The 21,969-nt window shown below is 53.5% G+C and overlaps 1 protein-coding gene across 4 annotated transcripts in view; it reads right to left on the reverse strand.

Annotated features, from left to right (window-relative positions):
• VPS13A (vacuolar protein sorting 13 homolog A) overlaps positions 1–21,969 on the reverse strand; it is a 2,146,181-nt gene that overhangs the window by 1,319,801 nt on the left and 804,411 nt on the right. For all 4 annotated transcript variants that reach the window (XM_086961343.1, XM_086961342.1, XM_086961345.1 and 1 more), the window contains one exon: positions 2,424–2,554. In XM_086961343.1, the coding sequence (XP_086817469.1) occupies positions 2,424–2,554 (131 nt within the window). The remainder of the gene's footprint in view (positions 1–2,423; positions 2,555–21,969) is intronic.

Genomic DNA, 21,969 nt, shown 5'->3' on the forward strand with positions numbered 1-21,969 from the left:
AGTTACCAAGTGTCAACTTTTAAAATACAATAATATTCCTTATAAATCACTACTGTAACCAAAACGCTTTTACTCAATTGTTTAGAGGAGATGTTCCAGGACTGAATCTAGGATCCAGTCCTGTGGTTAGAAAAGTAATCCATAAAGTAACTAATTGCATTTAACTAGAAATTCCAATTGAGCTCAATGTTGCATTGAGTTTGAGATTGTGTTGCCTATTGGAACAACTGTAACTACTGTACCTAAAAAGTCTATTGCCTATTTGAAAAGTATCCAACTAAAGTAACTCATTATGAGAAAGTATATTTTGATACCTTGTGGCTTCTAAAATAAAACAACTATATATTTTTTTATACAAACAATTGGCCTAGAGTTCAGTTCTTTAGTGTGTGAGACCATTTGCTGACTGTGTGTACAACAAATGCTTTACACTGTCCTCTGATACTGCCTTATTGCTTGACCAAGCTACCACTTTATAGAGTAAGTTATATCTAACTTTAGCCTCTTCCAAACCACTGTGGACTCGGTAACGTACTTTGGTCCAGTATATACAGAGCCACTTTCTTACAGCTCGGTCGTTCTGCTCAAATACGCGGTGCATGGCCTCGTAAAACTCTTATTTGAGTGGAAGTAGCTCCGGCTCCCGGAAAGGGGGGGGGGAGACGCAAAGTCTACTCTTGCTCCGGCTCTGCAGCACCGTTCTTAGAGCATCGGTGCTCCTTACCTCTCTTGACAACGGACGCCAGTTGAGGTGAAGACAAAGTCCGCTAGGACTTCTTCTTCCCCTTCGTATGCCTCTTCCCAGAGTGTGGGATGACGAGGACTTCGGACTGAGGGAGCGGTCCCGCGATCGGGACTGTGACCCTCCTCAGAGTCTCGCTAGATGGTGTCGACTACCGGGCCGAGCGTAACTTCATCGTCCACTCCATCAAGTTCTTCGGAGCCATTGTGCATCATGGTCGCGCTCGAGACACCAAAGACATACGTGGTGACCGATATCATGCAGGAACAAGTCCCGCACAGCTTGAAATCGGTCTTCCTCGAAGACATCCCTCACACACGAAGTCAGAAAAAATTCACATTTCGACAAAAGTCAAGAAAAAGCTGCCAAAAAGCAGCAGAGGGGTAGCTCTTCCCGGATTGGAGCTTAACTGGCGCAGAAAGAAAAGAACTGATATCCGCGCACCTGGGTAGCGCCTATATAGGCACTGCAACGTCATAACCGACGCTAACGATGTTTCGTGGGGCTGAATGGAGCCATCCAACGTCTGTCACTACTGTGAACTCTGGGTGGAGAAGGGGGAGGGGTCTGCCGCTGACCCATTCTCAGTTAATGAGCCCCCACTGAAGGCTTTTTGCAGTTCGGGACGATATGTGGACCAGGTTGAGGATATTCCCCTGATGCTGTGCCCACTGAGACGTCAGTTCCCACTGCAGAGCCCACACATGCCAGAAGGTATGCTGTACCTGCAGGATTCATGAAGTCAGAAGACCCAGCAGCCTCAGCGCCAGTCCAGGATAGGGGAGGACATTTTAATCATAGCCTGAATTTCCTGGACTAGTCATTCCGGAGGTTAGACACTGAATTGCACTGTGTTCAGAATCGCTCTGATGAAAGGGGGCGCCTGAGAGGGAGTCCAGTGAAACTTCAGCATGTTTATTGAGAACCCCAGTGGATGCAGTACATCCACCATAGTCTAGAGGTGGGTGGCAACCACCTGATGTGAGCCCGCTTTCAACAGTCAGTCGTCGAAGTAGGGAAATAATGGAAACCCTGACCTTTTCAGGTGGTTTGCAACCACCACCATTTCTTTTGTGAACACACATATGGTGCTGGTAAGGTCAAAGAGGAGCACAGTGAATTGAAAATGCTTGTGGCGCACCATGAGCCACAGGTAATGTATGTGGACCAGCAGGACAGGGATGTGGAAATACGCATCCTGAAAGTCTGACTATACCATCTAGTCTCCCAGATCCAGGGCAGACAGGACCTGAGTCAACATGAGCATCTTGAATTTCTGCTTTTACAGGAAGTAGCTGAGAGGGCAAATTTACAGGGCAGGACAAATGCCTGAATCCTTCTTCAGCACCAGAGAAGGAGAAGGAATAGTAACCAAGACCTACTTTTGATGTCGAGACAGTGTTGATGGCTACTTAAGACAAAGGCTACACTTCCTAACACAGCAAGAGATTCAAATATGATTGCCCGTGTGCAATGGTCCAGTCAGCAAAAAATAAAAAGGTGGGTAGGAAAGCATCCAGTCCAATTGCCAATCATAATGATTAATTCAGGCATTTAAATCATTTGTTGACTTTAATCCTACAAAAAGGTGGAGGTTGCAAATTTGATAAAAAATATTTCAAACGTGGATTCCTCCAACAAATCAAACAGGTTAATTTTGAAGACGTTACTATTTTCTTACCTGAAGCTGCTTTGAATTTGGACAATGTAAATTAAGTGTCAGGGAGTCAAATTGGAAATCCAACTTCAGGGTTGTTTTAACTTTTACTGGTGCATATGTTTCCACTACAGCAGCTGTCACCACCGTTGTACCTTTCAAAGAATAAAGTTTGTTACAGCAAGTTGAAATAATAGAGACATTAACAAAGCAGGCAAAACAAACATGGATTAAGCATGGCCATTCATCCAAATACATGTAGCCACCATATAATATTAAAATGAGTGGTCATCTTCGAAATAATCTGCATCTTCAGCTCAGTGAGGGTCTTCTGGCCATATCGAAAGACAGAAATGTCTAAAAAAAAAGGAAGTGTTATTAAACTGAATAATATGAGCTTCAACCAAGTTGTCTATGTTGTACCAAATGTAAACACAAACAAACTACTGCTAAAAAACGTCAAAACCCAGCACTGAAGAAGAAATTAAATCGATGACTCCAAAAATAATGTCCACCTGCATCTTTTTAATGATGCTACATAATCGGTTTTAAGGGTGTTCTCCTCTTACACTTAAATTAACCTTGTCCAGTATACATTTAACTGGTTAGAAATGGAAGTGAGAACATTCAGCATCATATGTTGCTTTTGGAGGCTCTGGGTCGTTTGAAAATGGTTGCCTCATCATGAATGTTTTTCAACTGAAAAAACAACTTACATTTGCTTATAGGGTATTTCTGTTTATTAGTATACAGATGAAACAGCCAATATCCTGCTCAGTTAGACATTCTCCATTTAGAAAATATTCCCAAACTAGTAGGTATCATTTTCATTGGCTGTCAAGGTATTTTGGAAACCTCTGGCTGCCCCTTACGTTAGCCCATTCTTTAGTTATCTGTTTTCAACACGGCTCTAAATATTTGTTTTTGGTTCCGATTTCCCAAATAACATCTAAAATCCTGTTAGTGCTTTTGTATTTTCTTATGTGATAGAGACTACTATCCGCAAATTCTTTAACATAGAATTATCCCCAGGCGTGAGACTGGACCCGGAAAGCTTTCTTGCCCAGTATATCTGCGTGCCGGGGATTGGGGGGCACCACTCGACTCCCCCCGCCATCCTCCGCTGGAGTGACGTCAGAGAGGTCTCACAAGCCCCACCTCGGCGCCCTGATGTCAGTTTACTTCTTTTCCGCATATTCCAGGCCCCTTTTTCCGCTTTTGAGCGTTGTTATTGGGAACAGTGTGCGAATGCCTTCGGGCTTCAAGACGTGCTAGTCTTGCGCGCACCAGATGTCGGCGATGGACCCTCACCCTATCTGCATGTGGTATTTGGGAGAGCACCACGACTCCAAAGACTGTGAGGCATGTCAGCAAATGAAACCGAAGTCCCGGCGGGAGCACCAGATGAAACACCTTTTCAGCACGCATGTCCAGGTCAGCGTCGTCACTGTGTCCGTCCCCGCGGCCGGCTTTAAGAACCGCCGCCTCCGACTCCGACATCGTCCTTCTCCCAGGCCGTAAGAGCGTCGCTCACCTGTTGGTAAGTGTCGCAGTTTGTCCCAGAGGGCCGGTCCCTGGTATATCGGGGGCGTGGGCTCTCTGCGGATGGTGCAGCCCCGTGTGTCGCCACCCTATCCGCCGTTTCCCGGCGCGGGGGCGGCTAGAACCCAGATGGAGGCCTATGTTGCAGCCTTGCAGACCTCGTTGGTTCCTCCTTCTTCTCCTTCCCCTTACCCTCCTGGGACTCCTGGGATGCGGATCCCTTGCCGCATGCCGGGACTTCTGCGGCGTCGCCGGCAGCTCCGGCGCCGATCGGTTCGGCTCCAGGTTCGGAGGATGTGGTGTCGTCGGGGTGCAGCCCTTCGGACCACGGCGCCTCTGCCTCGCCCCAAATCCCAGCGGGGGTCCCTGTGGTGTCGCTGGAGGTTGCTGGGGCTCAGGGCGTGTCCTCGAGTCCCCCTATGTCCTCTGGGCAGGCGGCGGCCTTGTCCGAGGCCAAGGTGACTCTGCTCTGGCGCCGGTGGCTGCTGGCCCAGGCAGCGCCGCAGGGGTTGGCTGGAGGTCGGGGTATCTCACCGGGCTCCCCTCGTCCCTCCATGCAGGCGGCTGCCTCGTCTGAGGTCGAGTCGGCAACTTTGCGGCGGCGTTCCTTAGCCGCCCCGGGTCCGACCCAACCTCGGTCTCCTGTGCCGCGTGTTGTGGCGGAGGTCGTTCTGGGGTCTCCTTCGGCGCCAGTCGATGTGGACCTGCCGCCGGTCGCGGACTCTACGGCACCGGGCCGGCGTCGGGTTGTTGATTTCTCTTGGGACACCCCCTCTTCTCCAGAGGTTCGGCGATTGATGGTTTCATCTTCTCTGGAGACGGGTCGCTGCGTCATGGCTTTTTCCCCGGCGTCTTCTAAGGACGGCTCTTCACCGTCGCCGTGGCCGCTGTCTTTGCCAGAGGTTACCCATTCCTCGGTCCCCCTTTCCGGGCTTGGCCTTTCCTTCCTCCGGTTGGACTGGGGGACGGCAGCCTTAGCTTGCAGCCGTCGCCCACTGAGGAATGCTTTCACCACCGCGGGGCCCTTCGGAGGCAGGTGCTGTCTTCGCTCGAGCAGTTTCCACGGCTGTAGGAATATTGAACATGAGCGATCCAGCTGCCCATTTCCCCACGGATCATCTTCTGGAGGTCCTCCATCAGGGTTCTGGTGGTCGGGAGTTGCTTCTTCCCTTTCAGGCTTCGCTCCACACTTCTCTTTTGGGTGCTTGGGGACGGCTCGCCATAGGGGACCCGGTGCCCCAACAATTTCTGCACCGCCACCGTTCTGCGCATGATCCCATGTGTCTTTCCCTCCACCCCTCTACCAGAGGCCCTCTTTTACAGACTGCCTTTCCCTCCCTGCCATCGGTGTTGTCTCCCCCGTCACAGGAGGCCCGCTAGTTATATTCCTGGGGGCGCAATATCTTCCCCTCCACCAGTGCGGCTTTGCGGGCCGTTAACACTCTGTGTATTGGCTAGGGCCTCTACTTGCTTGTGGGATTCGGCGGAGTCCCTTATGGCTGCTGTTTCTCTGGAGGGTGCCTGTTTTGATGTGCAGCACCATGTGTTGGATGGCTGGAAGCTGGTGTCTTTTATCCTTCGCTCTGGAAATTTCAGAGGTGCTTGGTCGTACCATGGCTTCTTCTGGGCCTTCGTCGACATGCCTGGCTACGGGAGCGGCTGGTGGACCTTTCCTTTGATGGCACTCTTTTGTTTCACGCCCCTGTGGACTCAGCCATTCAGAGGTTTCTTGCGGTCGTCCTCCTCCTCCTCCTCCTCCTCCTCCTCCTTCTCCTCCGTGACCTGCAAGTTGGTCTGGGTTTTGGAGGATGTTCTTCTGTTGTTGTGTGGTCTTGTAGCAGGTAGCCCCGGTTGTGTGAATTGTGTGGTTGATGTGCCTTCAGGCCCTTTGTTCGGACTTTGGTGCTGTTGGCTGCTGTTTCGGCCCTTTTTTGATTGTGCTTTTGGCTGTGGTAAGCCGTGTTGGTCCCAAGATTAGGCCTTCTGGGTATTCATGTAGGCTGATTGGCAAGCTGTCTGTTGTTCCTCCGCAGGTCTTTCTGTTTGTCCTCTGCTGCAGAAACTTTCTCCTAAGAGGGTTCCCATGTTCTTGGGATGTAACATGCCCTACGTGTGGTAATGGTAGCTATTATATAGCTCTATCATGTGCTGGGGAGGTGTGGTCGCCCTTCGGCCTCTGCTCTCCGTGGCGTCACGGTATGTCGCAGGTGCGATTCTTTTGCTGTTGGTTTTGGAATGGCTGGCACTACGCCCCGGTCCGTCCTTCTCCTGGATCGCTGTGTTGCTGGCCTGGCCTGGCCTACTGTCTGCGGCCATGCGTTGTAACTCTGCCTGGTTCCACTTCATTTGTGGGTCCATGTGGGCGGGCTTTCTGGCTTCTACCTTCGGCTGGCGTCTGGCTTGTCCTGGGTGCACCGTTCCGTGGTGTTGTCTGTTGCTGGGTGTGCATGACAGTGCAGGCCTTTTGTTCTTCTACACCATTGTGCCTTTCTTCTTCCGATTGCACTTTTAGCAGTGCAGCTGTCCCTGTCTTGTCCGATGCTTGAGGCTGGGGTGTGTTCAGATTTTCTTCAAGTGGGCCCTGCCTCCAGTTCTACCTCTCCTCCCTAGGGGTTGAGGTGGCCCTTGGGTTCCTTGAGGCTTTCGGGCGCTATCTGCCGCTGCGGGGTGTTGGGCAGTTCTCCTTTGGTGGGGCTTAGGATATCCTGGCCTTTCCCTTCTTGTCCCTGTGGTGTGTCCCCTGCTGGGGCCTTGTGTCTCTCCTGGTGGGAAGGCTCTCTTGCAGGCCTGCCTCCTTTTGGGTAAGGCTAGGGTATCTATTTTACGTTAAGGAATCTGCGGCTAGTAGTCTCCATCAGATCTACGAGTTACTTACCTTCGGTAAAGATGTATCTGGTAGAGACTATTCTAGCTGCAGATTCCTTCACAACCCGCCCTTCCTCCCCTTTCTGCGAGGACACTCTGCCTGGGTTTCTGCACTCGCCTCCCTCTGGGTGCCTTGTCTTCTGTGGGTGTCCTCTTCATTTTCTTCCTGTCAGGCATCCCTCTAGCTGGTTTCCCTCCAGCGTGAGGGTCTACTGTTGCTCTTTCCCTCTGTTAGAGTTTTTGATCCCCACCTGGTCTTCTTGCTGGGGGTTCTTTTATTTGTCTTTGGCCTCCTGTTCTTTTGAGATGGCGCTGTTGTCTGCGTATGGCTTACCTGTCCTTGACCTCCTCCTCCTTTCAGGGGGTATGGCCATCCTATGCAGTGTGGTCCGGGGATGGCTTACTGTTGCTCCTCTGTTCCGGACTTGTGGCACTTCCCCTTGTGGTTGTAGCCTCTCTCCCTCTTTCTGTTACGGCGCTTTGGCATGCTTGTGCCTCCTGGATGGTTCTCGCCTTGACTGGCAAGGTGGTTCTACGGAGTGTCTCTCTGTTTTTTTGTCACACTGTTGCCGTGCTCTCCTCAGTTTCGTTATGATGGCTCCGCGTTGTGGCGCGGAAAGGTTCTCCGAAGCAAACGGACATCAGCGCGCCGGGGTGGGGCTTATGTGACCTCGCTGACATCACGCCCGCGGAGGACGTCGGGGCAGAGTCACCCCTGGCGCGCAGACATGCTGGGCAAGACAGCTTCCCGGGTCCAGTTTCACTCCTGGGGATAATTATTTGTTAAGGAATCTGTTGCTAGAATCGTCTCTACCAGATCGTACTATAGTACTTTTGTACTTTCTTTATTTTTTTTATGTTTGGAGTGCAGTTTTAATGTAGCAACTGTGTCAAACTTTTCATCACTTCAGGACCTGACAAACATGTTACTTTGGTGGTCAGAGCATGGCATCTGACCTCCTGGCCTGAGACCTGCTCTGTCCCCAGCAGCTCCGCTGTCTGTGCCGCTGCCTCTGAGCCCGCTCACCTCTGCCTGGTAGGTGTTCGACTCGCAGGCTCCATCCTGCGTATCTCATCCCTGGTGGTCCAGTGGGAGAGCCTTCCTTTTCTACTGGTCCTCTGATGCCCATTTCTGTGTTTGTGCCCATTTTGTTCTGTCTTTCATCTGTCTTTGTTAGTGCCTTGTCATGTGCCTTGTATCTTCTTACAGTGCCTTGTTCTGTTTTCTTCTGTCTCCCTGTTGTTTTGGCCTGTGTGTGTCACCCGTGCCCATTTCTTTTCCTGCCACTGCTGCCCCTCCCGGTTACCGCTCCCGCCTCCAAGCTGCACTTCCCTACCCGTTCCCTATTTAAACGCTTTGAGGGAGCACGAGCAAGACCTCCCACCTCCTGGTCTGAAACCTGCTCCCTCCCCAGCAGCTCCGCTGTCTGTGCCGCTGCCGCTGACCCAGCGCCCCTCTGCCTGGTAGGTGTTCGAGGCCCTCCTCTACCCACGGGCTCCAACCTGCGCCTCATCCCTGGTGGTCCAGTGGGAGAGCCTTGCTCTTCTACTGGTCCGCTGTTGTCCGTTTCTGTGTTGGTGCCCGTTTTTATCTGTCTTCCATCTGTCTTTGTTAGTGTACTATTATTGTGCCTCGTATCTTGTCATTGAGACTTGTTCTGTTTTTTTCTGTCTTCCTGTTGTTTTGGCCTGTTTGTGTGTCCCATGCCTGTTTGCTTTCCCGCCTCTGCTGCCCAGCGGCCCTGCCCCCTTGCCGGTTAATGGCAGCCGCTGGCGCACCAAAGGCAAGTCCGTCTGCACCCATCCACAACCTGACCGCGACCAGCACCAGGGACCCTAGATCTTCAACCACCCTCCACTACGACTCAGCTGCCCTCCTCGCACTCAACCCTGGGAGGAACAACTGCGAGCTATCCACACCGCACGCTACCCACGCCAGTTCTCCTACTAACACTGCCGCCAGACAGACCTTCACCACCCTGCGCACCCCCACGGTCTCTACCCCCATGTCTGACGTCAACACCACCAAAGGCCTGAAGTGCATCCTCCTCAACGTGCGCTCCGTGCACAGACATGCCATAGAGATCTGGGACCTCCTCGACACCCTCTCACAAGACGTCGATTTCTTAACAGAGTCCTGGACCAACACCTCCTCCGCCCCAGACATCGCCACTGCCATTCCTGACAGATACAAGATCCAGAGGTAGGACCGCCCCAACAGCCCAGGACTCACCATCGCACACTTGGACTCCCTTTGACTCTCCACCACGAGCGACTCCACCTCCACCTCCACCACCGAACACCTTCACTTGCAGACCAGCACACTTCACAGCACCCTTGCCTGCAGACCCTACCAGACCCTGATATTTGTTCGACAATAACATTGCTGACCTCATCGCACCCCACCCCATCGCCTTCATGGACGACATACTCACCAAAGACCTGAACTTCCACCTCGACAACCCCAGCGACTCCAACTTTGCCACCCTCCTGGACAACCTCGCCAACATCGGACTGAAACAGCTCATCAACACTCCTGCCCAAAAGGCAGGACACAACCTCGACCCCATCTTTGCAGGTGGGAACACCATCCGCTTCAGCCACACCACGCCTCCCCATGGACGGACCACCACTGCATACACTTCCTTGTCAACAAAACCACGCCGACCAAACCTGCACCCCTCCCTTCACAAAGAAAGTGAAGCAAGGTCACGGACAAGCAGCTCAACTCCACCCTCAACCGCGAAGCCCCCACCACCTCGACTGACGCCAACCTCACAGCTAAAGAACTCCACAGTTGGATCATCAACTGTGTGACGAGCTTGCATCCCTGCGTAACCCCGACAGACAGCACCCCAGAAAGCCCAACTGGTTTACCACCGACCTCCAAGAAGCCTGACGTACCTGCAGACGTCTCGAGAAGAAGAGGAGAAATAGCAAATCCTCGGAAGTCCGCACCACCTACAAGAACGCCATGACAGAATACCACCAACACATCAGATACACCAAAAGTACCTTCATCCAGAACAAGATTGTCGCAAACTCCAGCAACTCAGAGGAACTTTTCAGCGTCATCCAGGAATTTACCAAATCCCCCAGCGAAACCACAGACATCACCCACTCCCAGGACCTCTACAACAAGCTTGGCTCCTACTTCCATTTGAAAATCAAGGGCCTATATGACAACTTCAAAGACCAGACAGCTGACTCTGAAACCACACCCTCCTCCAGCAACGCCAGCCAGCCCGACCTTTCCTCCTAGACCCCAGTCATCACCGAAAACACTTCAGCAACAAGGAAAGGCATCCACTCAGAAGCCCCAATGGACCCCTGCCCCCGCACATCTTCCATCAATCCAGAACGACGATACACCATTAACGCCACCTTCAAAACCGGCATCTTTCACAACGACTGGAAAAACGCATAAGTTAGACCCCTCCTAAAGAAGCCCTCAATAGATCCCACGGACCTCAAGAACTACCGACCCATCTTCCTTCTCCCCTTCGCAGCCAAAGTCACGGAGAAGACCGTCAACGTCCAAATAACAAAATTCATATAGGAAAACTCCATCCTCGACCCCTCCCAATCTGGACTCCGCGCAACCACAGCACCGAGACGGCTCTACTTGCTGCCACAGATGACATCCTCACCCTCCTCGACCAAGGATACACCGCAGCCCTGATCCTACTCTACCTCTCTGCAGCCTTCGACACACACTCACTGCCAGACTCCACGATGCCGGCATACAGGGAACCGCCCTCAATGGCTCTGCTCCTTCCTCACCGGCAGAACCAAAAGAAACAGACTGCACCCTTCCTCTCCGAACCCATGGAAATCAACTGCGGAGTACCCCAAGGATCTTGGCTCAGACCCACGCTCTTCAACATCTATATGGCCCGCCTCACCACCATCGCCAGACAGCACAGACTTAGCTTAGTATCCTACGCTGACGACACCCCGCTCATCCTCTTCCCACACCAAGGACCCCATCAGCACCAGACTCAACTTCAGAGAAGGAATGAAGGACGTTACATCATGGATGAGCAGCAGCTGCCTGAAGCTCAACTCGGAGAAGACAGAGGTTCTCGTCCTCGAACCCTCCCCCTTTGCATTGGACAACACCTGGTAGTCCACAGCCCTCGGCAGCCCCCCCACCCCCATGGAGCATTGCGAAATCCTCAGCATCGTACTCCACTTCTCCCTCTCCATTAGCAGACAGGTCAACGCAGTTGCCTCCACCTGCTTCAACACTCTCTGCATCCTCCGAAAGACCTTCAAATAGATTCCCCCCCCAAATCAAGGAAGACAGTAACCCATGCACTCATAACCAGCAGACTGGACTACGGAAACCCCCTCTACACCAGGATCAACAAGTCTCTGCTCCGAAAAATCCAGACTACACAGAACACCGCAGCCAGACTTGTCCTCTGCATCCCTCTACATGAACTCATCACCCAACATCCATCTACATTAACTCACCAACCAACATCCACTGGCTCCCCGTTGAGAATAGAGTAACTTTTAAGATACTCACCCACACCAACAAATGTCTCCACAAAACCAGACCCCAATATCTCAACGATAGAATCTCCTCCTTCCATGTACACAAGAGGAACCTCTGATCGGCTGACCTCGCCCTCGCCAAACCCCCACGCATCTGCAGAGCAAGAACAAGTGGCAGAACCTTCCCGTACATCGCAGCCAAGACCTGGAACGAGCTCCAGATCGACATCAGACGCACCTCCACCCTACACATCTTCTGGAAGACCCTCAAGACCTGGCTCTTCAACTGACTGGAGCTGCATCCCCCCCCCCCCCCAGCACCTTGAGACCCTCACGTTTGAGTAGCGCGCTTAAAGAATCCTTGATTGATTGACCTTCAGTAATGCATTATCTGGTAAAGACAATATATAGCCACAGATTCCTTACCTTAGAATTTCCCCAGGCCTCAGACTGGATCTGGATGACTTTTCGTAAACAGAACCCCTCCGCACCGGTAGGAGGCGATGATCGGCTCGGAGTCCACCGTAGTACGCAATGGAAATGCTGTTGTGGTACCTATATAGGCACCACCCAGGCAGGCTGACGTCCGTTACTTTTCACAACTTTCCATGTCAGAAGCAAGAAATTCATGAAGAACACCGACCAATGGTGTGTCAAAACTAGGGCCCTGAAAGGGGTCATTCCTGTCCCTGGAAACTGTTCCCAGAGCGGGGAGGATGGGTGGGTTAGAAAGAAATCTGCGGCTAGATATAGTGTCTGACAGATAAGGCGTTACTGAAGGCCAGATTCCTTACCCGAGAATAGATACCCAAGCAATAAAATCCCCAAAGGAGGGTCTGCTAACCAATTTTGAATGAGAAACTTCTACAAACTGAACAGGGAAAGTGTCCATTCCTGCAGACAGCAATGTATGGTAAACAGGTACAGTAAAGCCCACACTGCCGCCTGGCAGATATACAGGACTGGAACTCCACGTGCTAATGCAGAGGTGCCCGCTTTAGTTTTAGTGGAATAAGCCCGTAAACCTTCAGGAAGTTGCTTCTTGGCCAGTACATAGCAGATTTTGATGCAGATGGATGACCCATATGGAAATGGTTCGCTTCTTCACAGCACAACCTTTCTTTGCACCAACATACCCCGGGAAGAGTTGGCCATCCATCCAGAACTCTCAAGTGTAGTCAAGGCAGAACAACAACTATCTTTTTAGGCCCAGGTGGTGGAGTCCCTCCTCTTCCTTAGAAAAATGTGGAGGAGCATTAAAGGTAGGCAAGGTGATAGATTGGACTACATGAAAAGGGGTGACCAATATTGTCAGAAAGGAGGATCTTGTGCGAAGTACCACTTCGTCAGGGTAGACTGAGGGGTAAGGCAGCTTAGATGATAAGACCTGCAGCTCACTTACTCTGCAGGCAGACGCAATTGCCACAAGTAAGGCTGTTTTCAAGTTAAGAAGCCTGAGGGGACAATTGGGTAGTGGCTTGAAAGGAGCGCACATCATTAAAGTTAAAACAAAATGCACAAGTTACTTACCTTCGGTAACGATGTATCTGGAAGTACCCCTGCGCGTAGGTAGGCGTCGTCTGCAGCTCCGCGTCCGTCGTCGGCGTCATTGGCGCCGAGATGACGTCGTCGGAGTACTTAGATGCCGCGCTCACGCTCTGACGTCAGTTCTTATACACGGCTTTTCAGCGCCAGAAACGCAGAGTCATGATAAAAACCAACACTGGTGCCATGAAACTTAGGCCCTCATAGGGAAGAATCGTAACCCTAGATATCGGTTCGCAGAACGGGGAGGATGGGTGGGGCGGTAAGGAATCTAACACCAACTACTGTTTCTTACAGATATATCGTTACAGAAGGTAAGTAACTTGTGCATCTGAAAAAACAGGTTAGTGTTAGATTCTTTACCTTAGAATAGATACCCCAGCAATACCAACCCCGGTGGTGGGTCTGCAAACCAATGATCACCCAGGGCAGTAGTAGCCGCTGTGGTCCGAGTGGAATGGGCACGCAGCCCCACAGGAGGCTCCTTTTTAGCCTTGATGCACAAAACGACCCATCGAGAAATGGTTCGTTTGTGCACGGCCCGTCCCTTCTTAGCGCCTACATAACCAACAAAGAGCTGGTTGTCCACCCGGATCTGGCATGTGCAGTCCAGATAGAATGAGAGCGCACGTTTTGGGTCCAGACGGTGGAGCCTCTCTTCCTCTTTCGAGGGATGCGGAGGCGGAAAGAAGGTGGGCAAGGTGATGAACTGCCCGATGTGGAAGGCTTTGACTACCTTGGGCAGGAAAGAGGGTTTTGTCCGCAACACAACCTTGTCCGGATGGACAGAAAGGAAAGGAGGTTGAGAAGATAGAGCCTGGAGCTCACTCACTCTCCTGGCAGAGGTGATGGCAACCAGGAATGCAGTCTTAAGAGTAAGGAGACGAAGAGGGCAATTGTGAAGTGGCTCGAAAGGAGCACAAATCAAATATGTCAGAACAAGGTTCAAGTCCCACTGAGGCATCACGAACGGAACAGCAGGAAACATGTGAGTGATGCCCTTCAAGTATCTACAACAGGGGACTTGAAAAGAGAAGGCTGATCAGAAAGCCTCAAGAAGGCTGAAATGAGGTAGCCTTTGATAGTGCCCAGAGCAAAGCCCTGCTGGGCAAGAGAAAAAAGAAAGAGGAGAACCTCTGAAAGGGGGGCAGAAAGGGGATCCACAGCCTTTGCTGTGCACCATGCCACAAATGTGTTCCACCTGCAGACATATACCGATTTTGTGGAGGGACGCCTGGCTGCCAGAATCACATCACAGACTTCAGGAGGCAAGTCAAATGGCCTCAACTGTCGCCGCTCAATCTCCACGCATGGAGGTGGAGACTGGACAGGTTCGAGTGGAGGACCGTCCCCTGCTGCTGCGACAGAAGGTCCACCTAAAGAGGCAGGCGAATCGGGGGATCGACTGACATGCTCAGGATACCAGTATCTTCGTGCCCAGTACGGTGCCAAAAGGATGACTTGGGCCCGGTCGCGCCTGATCTTCTTCAGAACTCTGGGCAGAAGTGGTATAGGCAGAAAGGCGTACAATAGACCGCAGCTCCACTCGCGACGAAAAGCATCTCCGAGCGAGTGCCGCCTTGGAAATTCCAACATGCAGAACTGATGACATTGCGCGTTCTCTTCGGTGGCGAATAGATCTAACCAAGGCTCTCCCCACTGCTGAAAGAGACCTTGTGCCATGTCCGAGTTCAGACGCCATTCGTGATCCATCATGCACCAGCGGCTGAGTTTGTCCGCCCTGGCATTCAGGGAACCTGTCAGGTGTTGAACCACCAGGGTAACACCCTGGTGTTCCAGCCACTGCCTGAGGCGCAGAGCCTCCTGGCATAGGGTCTACGACCCCACCCCGCCCTGTTTGTTGCAGTACCACACGGCGATGGAGTTGTCCGTGAACACCTGCACTACACTTCCCCGGACAGAGGGAAGGAATGCCTTCAGTGCAAGTCGGACCGCCCGCAGCTCCAGAAGGTTGATGTGGAGCCGGGACTCCGCCGGAGACCAGAGGCCTCTGATCTCCGCCTCTCCAATGTGGCCCCCCCAGTCTAGGAGGGACGCATCTGTCACTACTACGTGCTCCGGATGCGGTACGGAGAGGGATCTGCCGCTGACCAAATCGTGGTCCGTGAGCCACCACTGCAACTATCTCGCAGTGCCCTTCTAGATCAGGACGTGGTCGGACAGGTTGCCCTGATGCTGGGCCCACTGAAACTTCAGGTCCCACTGCAGAGCCCGCATCCGCCATCTGGCGTGATGCACCAGAAGGATGCAGGAGGCCATCAGCCCCAGAAGCCGCAGCGTCAACCTGACCGAGACTCGGGATAAAGGCTGAAAAATCGGGAATCAGAGCCTGAATATCCCGAACCCGCTGTTCGGGAGGACAATCCCGAAACTGCGCCACATCAAGAACTGCTCCGATGAAGAGAAGCTTCTGAGAGGGACACAGGTGTGAATTAGGCACATTGATGGACAGCCCCAGCAGGTGCAGGAGGGCGGCCGTAGACTGGAGGTGGCTGACGACTGTCTGGGGCGAGCCCGCCTTCAACAACCAGTCGTCAAGATAGGGGAAGACTGACACCTATAATCTGCGCAGATGAGCTGCGACCACCGCCGTCACCTTCGTGAACACCCGAGGGGCGCTGGTAAGGCCAAAGGGGAGCACGGTAAAGTGGAAGTGCTTGCGGCCTACCGTGAACCGCAGGTAACTCTGGTGGGCCGGCAGGACGGGCATGTGAAAATATGCGTCATGCAAGTTCACGCTACGATCCAGTCCTCTGGGTCTAGGGCAGCTAAGACCTGAGCCAAAGTCAGCAACTTGAACTTCTCCTTCCGGAGGAAGCCGTTGATGTTCCACAGGTCCAAGATAGGGAGTAGGCCTCCTTTGCCCTTCTTGGGAACCAGAAAGTAGTGGGAGTAACAACCACACCCTACTTCTGGCCCAGGAACACGCTCAATGGCCCCCTTGGCCAAGAGGGCAGTAACCTCCTCCTGCAGAAGTTACAAGTGATCCCCGACACGCAGTGGTACTGCGGTGGCATGGCTGGAGGGGTCGCCTCGAAGGGGATGGAGTAGCCCCTTCGGACGATTTGCAGCACCCACCTGTCCGATGTGATGGTGCGCCAGTGGAGGAGGTGATGGCGAACCCTGCCCCCCACTGGCGTCAAATGGGCCTGAAAGCTCGGACTAGGAAGGCTTTGAGGCGGATGCTGCGGGGGTGGATGTGGACTGGCCTCGCCGCTGTCCCCTGGCACCGCCACACCGGTTACCACGTCCGCCGCCGCGCTGGATGTTAGTCTGAGGCCCGTGGCTGGCAGGATGTGAAGGAGCGCCCCTTCCTTGGCCACGAAAGGAGCGAAAGGCAGAAGTTTGCTGGCGCTGGCCCGACAGGCCAAAGGACCTGGCCGTAGCCCTGGAGTCCTTGAAACGCTCAAGCGCACTGTCTGCCTTGTCGCCAAAGAGGCGACGGCCATCAAACGGCATGTCCATGAGTGAGTTCTGGACATCAGCCGAAAAGTTGGCGGACCTCAGCCAGGCATGGGGGCAAACCGTCGTCCGTGGTTTCCAGCCTACATAGAATAGAGTACCGTGCTGCATCTCGCTCTTCCGCAAGGGCTTGAGCGTGTTTTACCTGGGCCTCCTCCAGGCAATCTGGCAGCACGTCCGCGTCCATGTCCCACAGAGAGTGGGTATAACGGCCCAAAAGGCAAGCAGTGTTGACCGACCGCAACCCCAAACTAAGTGAGGAGAACAGCTTCTTACCGAACTGCTCATACCTTTTGAATTCCCGATCAGGTGGAGCAGTCGGGAATGCGGTCTGGGAGTTAGAGGCCTGGATAACCAGGCTCTCGGGGTGGGGTGGGTGGACAGGAAGCTAGGGTCGCCCGGGGCCGGGCGGTGGCGTCTGGCCACGTTCCGATCTACAGGGGGGCCTGTAGCGGGCTTAGACCAGGTGCCCAACAGAACGTCAGTAAGGGCCTCATTAAACGGCAGTAGAGGCTCCAAAGAGCTGGCCTGCGGTTTAAGGACCTCAGTGAGGAGGTTAGTCCTCATGGTCACGACAGGGAAATCAAGAGCCAAGGCCTTGGCCGCCCTGGTCAACACCACGCTGTAAGCAGCCCCCTCCTCCGTAGCCACGGTAGGAGGGGAGACAAATCCAGTGTTGGGTGAAGTGTCCAGACCACTGCCTCCCCTAGCTCAACTGCCCAGTTCTGATATGACTGGCACTCCCGTGCCAGAGGGTCCTCAGACCCCTCCCAATCCTCCTCGCCTCCCATCTCCTGATGTCAGGTGCAAAGGATGGGGCTGGATCATAGAAGAATTGCTCTTCTCTCTGTGTCGAATGCGGCGTCGAGCGACGCCGGTCCGACGCCGGATCCGGACCGAGGGAGGGACCGGGGACAATGTCATCCGGGGACGGCGTTGGTGGCGACACCATGGGGGTCGGCGCCAGCGGAGGGGTTGTAAGGTCGACCGGTGGGGCCCTGCGGCGTTGGGACCGAAGTCGAAGATGGCGCTGGTGCCGTAGCACACAACGGCGCCGGGACCGAAGCACCCGGCCCGCTTGGGCTCCCAGACGGGGCCGCAGGGCCCGAAGGCCTCACAGCGGGACCCGACGGACTAGAGAGCGACCTCATGGCCATGAGGAAGGCATCGATCTCCTCCGGCGTCGCGTTCAGCCCAGAGACCGGCGGGTATGGAGCTGGCAGCGGCGCCTGAGGCTCAGGCAGATCCTCGTGGGCGGTATCGCCCGAACCCCCGGCCGCATCGTGAGAGCGTTGGGGGGAGTTGGAAGAGCGATGTTGTCTCTTCGACTTCTTGTGCTTCTTACCGGAGGATTTGGAGCTTGACGAATGGTGTTGACTCGCAGAGCTGCGATGACTGTGGCCCCGCGACCGGTCCTTCGACCTCCTCCTCGACCTGGAAACCGAAAGGTGAGGGGCCGACTGCCGGAGCTCCAGGTGCTTATGGGACCGCTCCCGCCTAGCCTTTGACGTCAAGGTCTGGCAGTCTGGGCACAACTTCGTGGTCGGCCCCAAGGCAATACAGGCCTGATGTCAGTAACCAACATCAGGCGGTTACAATCGACACAGGGTTTGAACCCGGGCATCCCTACCGGCACCGAGAGTCTACCGACTCGAAAAATGATCCAAAAAGGATCCAAAAAGTTAAGTCAAAAAGTGACTAAGAAGTACTGCTTTTTCTGGATCTGCGCTTGCTGGCGCGAAAAAAAGAAGAACTGACGTCAGCGCGCGAGGGCAGTGTCCAAGTACTCCGAGGACGTCATCCCGGTGCCAACGACGCCGATGACGGACGTGGAGCAGCAGACGACGCCTACCGATGCGCAGGGGTACTGCTACGCAAAACTTTCCGGATCCAGTCTCACGCCCGGGGATTTTCTAAGATAAGGAATCTAAAACTAACCTGTTTCTTTCAGATTAAGGTACCACTGAGGCATAATGAATAGTGAAGGAGGGAAGAGATGAATGAGACCCTTATGGAACACATTTACAATATGGAACTTGAACAAAGAGCCTGATGAAAGTAGAAATAGCAGACAAATGGCCTAAAAGAGACCCCAGAGCAAAGCCCTGCTGAGGAAGAATAAGAATGCAAAGCAGAACCTCAGAAAGAGGGGAATAAAGGGGATCAACAGATTTTTCTGCACACCATGCCACAATTTGTTTCCAAAGGCAGGCGGACACCATCAAGGGTAGAGGGAAGCCTAGCTCCCAAGATGACATTACAGACTTCGGGAGGCAGGGCCAAAGCGGTCAACTGCAGCTACATTACATAATCTCCTCACAAGAAGCAGAGAGTGGACAGGTTCAGGTGGAAAACCCTCCCCTGCTGCTAGAAATACAAGTTCCTCCTGAAGAGCAGCCTATTTGGGGGATCGATATCCATGCTCAGAAGTTTGGATTACCAGACTCTTTGTGGCCAGTCAGGCGCCACAGGATAACTGGCGCCCGGGCATTCATGATCTTCTTGAGAACTCTGGGTGGAGTGGTATTGACGGAGAACCGTACAGGAGTCTTGAGCTCCACTTGAGACAAAAAGTGACTCTGAGCGAGTGCCGGCTTGGACACTCCAGTGTGCAGAACTGCCGACACAACCCTTTCTTGGTGGTGGCGAACAGATCTAACCAAGGCCCTGCCTACTCCTGAAAGAGACCTTGCACCACCTCTGGATGATTCACTAGGCATCTTCAGCTGAGTTTGTCTGCTCTGGCGCTCAGAGAACCTGCCAGATGTTGAATCAGCAGATATATGCCCAGGTATTTTAGCCATGTCCAGAGACGTAGGACCCCTTGACAAGGGGTCCACAACACCACCCAACCCTGTTTGTTGCAGTACCACTTGGCAGTGGTGTTTACATTGAACACTTGTACCAGCCTTCCTTGATGCAGAGTAGAAAGGCTTTTAATGCTAGTCGGAATGTCCGGAGTTACAAAAGGTTGATATGGAGTTTGGTTTCTGCCGGAGACCAGAGTTCTCGGATCTCCATCTCCCCCAGATAGCTGCCCCATCCCAGGAGTGATGTATCTCTCACTTATTTGAGAACAGGGTGGGGAAGGGTGAGGGGTCTGCCTCTGACCCAATTGCAGTTCTTTTGCCACCACTGCAGATTGTTTGCAGTCCCACCCCCCCTTCACCGAGATCTGAACCAGGTCGGAGAGATTCCCCTGATGCTGCGCCCACTGGAACTTCAAATCTCTTTGCAGGGCCTACATATGCCATCTGGAATGTGTGACTAGCAGGATGCAGGAGGCTGTGAGGCCCAAAAGCCTCAGAGTCAGTCTCACTGAAACCCAGGACCAAGGCTGAAACATCAGTATCATAGCCTGAATATCCTGGACTCGCCACTCGGGAGGATAAATCCGAAACTGCATTGTGTCCAGAAAAGTTCCATGGAAAGGAAATGTCTCAGAGGGAGTCAAGTGTGACTTTGTCACGTTGATACTTGTTAGAAATGGGATCCCTGGCTTGCCAGGGCTTGCGCCAAAGTCAGTCAGAGACCGCCACTCCTAAGTCAGGGCAAGGGAGTTACACGCCAAGATAACCCCTGCTCACCCTCTAGGTAACGTGGCGCGAGTAGCAAGGCTAAACTTGGAGGCACTGTGAGTTAAGTATTTGCGCACGCACCCCAGCAACAACACCCAAGGCCCACCACAAAGGAAACTCCACACAAGGTTATATATAAAAATAGCCTTTGTATTATACCAAAACACATTAGATAAAACACACACTTTACAATGTGCCAACAGGCACAGGCAGAATTTACAGGGGATATGTACAAGACAGGGCCACATGGACCACTGTCAGGAATCAGCACTTTTAGAACTTGAATATAAATCACTGTAGCACAAAATAGAACAACGCACACAACCAGTAACTACTGGTAACAGTTAAGTACCACCTACGCAACCCTAACTACCTTAGGAACAGGTCACGCAGGGAACCAGGACCTCACTAGCACCACCTGTACTAGCAAGAACAACCACCTAAGTATCACAGCACCTGTAGGGGTATAAGCATAGGAACATAACACATGATGCATAAACGTACATTCAGCGGTGTAAGAACATGGCACATGACGCATTAAAACACATTCCGAGGTGCAGGGAAGGAAAACACATGATGCCTAAAAACATTCAGAGGTGTAAGGAAAAGAACACAACTGCGCAAAATTCACATTAGCCACAATCTGTGGCAGTCCCTAGGCCAACTGGCCTCTCTAGGGCTGGGACGCCCTGTGTCCTAGAGTCCAGGGTGCCTAAACGTGGCAGCTGCCCATGAAGGCTGGGCAGATGTGTGGCAATGATGGGGGGGCCAACTTGGGAGCCTCGCAGGCTCTGAACATATACTTGTCCCCTTTTTGGGAGCCTCACTGGGCTCTGAAAACACACCTAGAACAATGGTGCCCCCGGGGAGCCTTTGCGGCTCGAACACAAATATGGCCCCGTCGTTGGAGCCTCTCTTAGGCTCGAATTAGAATGCCAGCTGAGCCTCTCGTGGCTTGAAACAGAATGCGGCCTTGTCGGATCCTCGGGGCTCAAGAACAACTCTGGCGCTGTAAGCTGGAGTCCCCCTCCTGGGGACTCCTAAAGGCAATGGTGCGCTTTGAGCCCGTCACAAATATGCCCCACGAGCCTCGTGGGCTCTAAACAAATTGCCCCCGCAACGTAGGAGCAGGCCACTGCCTTTGGGGCTGCTCTAGGGATGAGCCTGGGCCCCCACGGGGCCTTCAATGAGCAAGGGGGCTGCCTACTTGGTTGGAGTCCCCCTCCTGGGACTCGACAAGAGAATGACCCCTGGTGCCCTGGGCAGAGGAGCGACCCCGGAGCCCGCCCGCACTCACCGGCTACCTGGGGAGGCGGCGTCGACTCTCCTGCTGGGCTTCTACCATTGGGGCTCTCTCCTCCTTCTCCGGAGCCTCGGGTGCTCAGTCTCTGCTGTGGCCGGCCTTCTTTCGGTGCGGGGCTCTCCTCTCCTCATGGGAGCCCCGCGAGCGCCGGCAGTCTTCCTCCTCACAGGGCAGGAGCGTGGGGAAGCCCTCGAGGTCGGGCCAATCCCTGCGCGGCCCCAGGATGATGCGATGGGAACCCTGACAGCCGGGAACAAATCCCAGCGCGTCCAGGAGGCGGGACCAGCACTCGGCTCGGCATCTCCCGGGCCGGTGAAGTTTTCGGGCACAATACCGGGTGGGTTCCCGTTCTAAATAAATAAATCAAACAAATACGCGGCGTGGGCAGCCGCTAGAGCAGCAAAATGCAGGGTAGGCACCTGCCTTACAAAAGCGCTCCCAAGCGCTCTAAGACGACGAACAGCGCTCCCAGGCGCTGCTGGACAATAAAGCGCTCCCAAGAGCTATAGGCACAGATAAAGCGATTCCTGGCGCTAGAGATGAAGCCAGCGAGTACCAGCGCTCCCAGGCGCTGGAGGGGTGCCACAGTCCAGCAGAAAGTCCTTCCAGGAGTACAGCAAGGCAGGAGGGGGGCAAGGCTGGGCCCAGAGCCAACTCACTGGGTCTCCAGGCAGGGAGACAATCCAAGTGGCGGTCCTCCTGCCCAGCAACAGCAGCAGCCCCCTCAGGATCCTGGCAGAGAACAACCTTT

The sequence above is a fragment of the Lissotriton vulgaris genome, chromosome 3_1 (assembly GCF_964263255.1).
Source record: "Lissotriton vulgaris chromosome 3_1, aLisVul1.2, whole genome shotgun sequence".
Lineage (NCBI taxonomy): Eukaryota > Metazoa > Chordata > Amphibia > Caudata > Salamandridae > Lissotriton > Lissotriton vulgaris.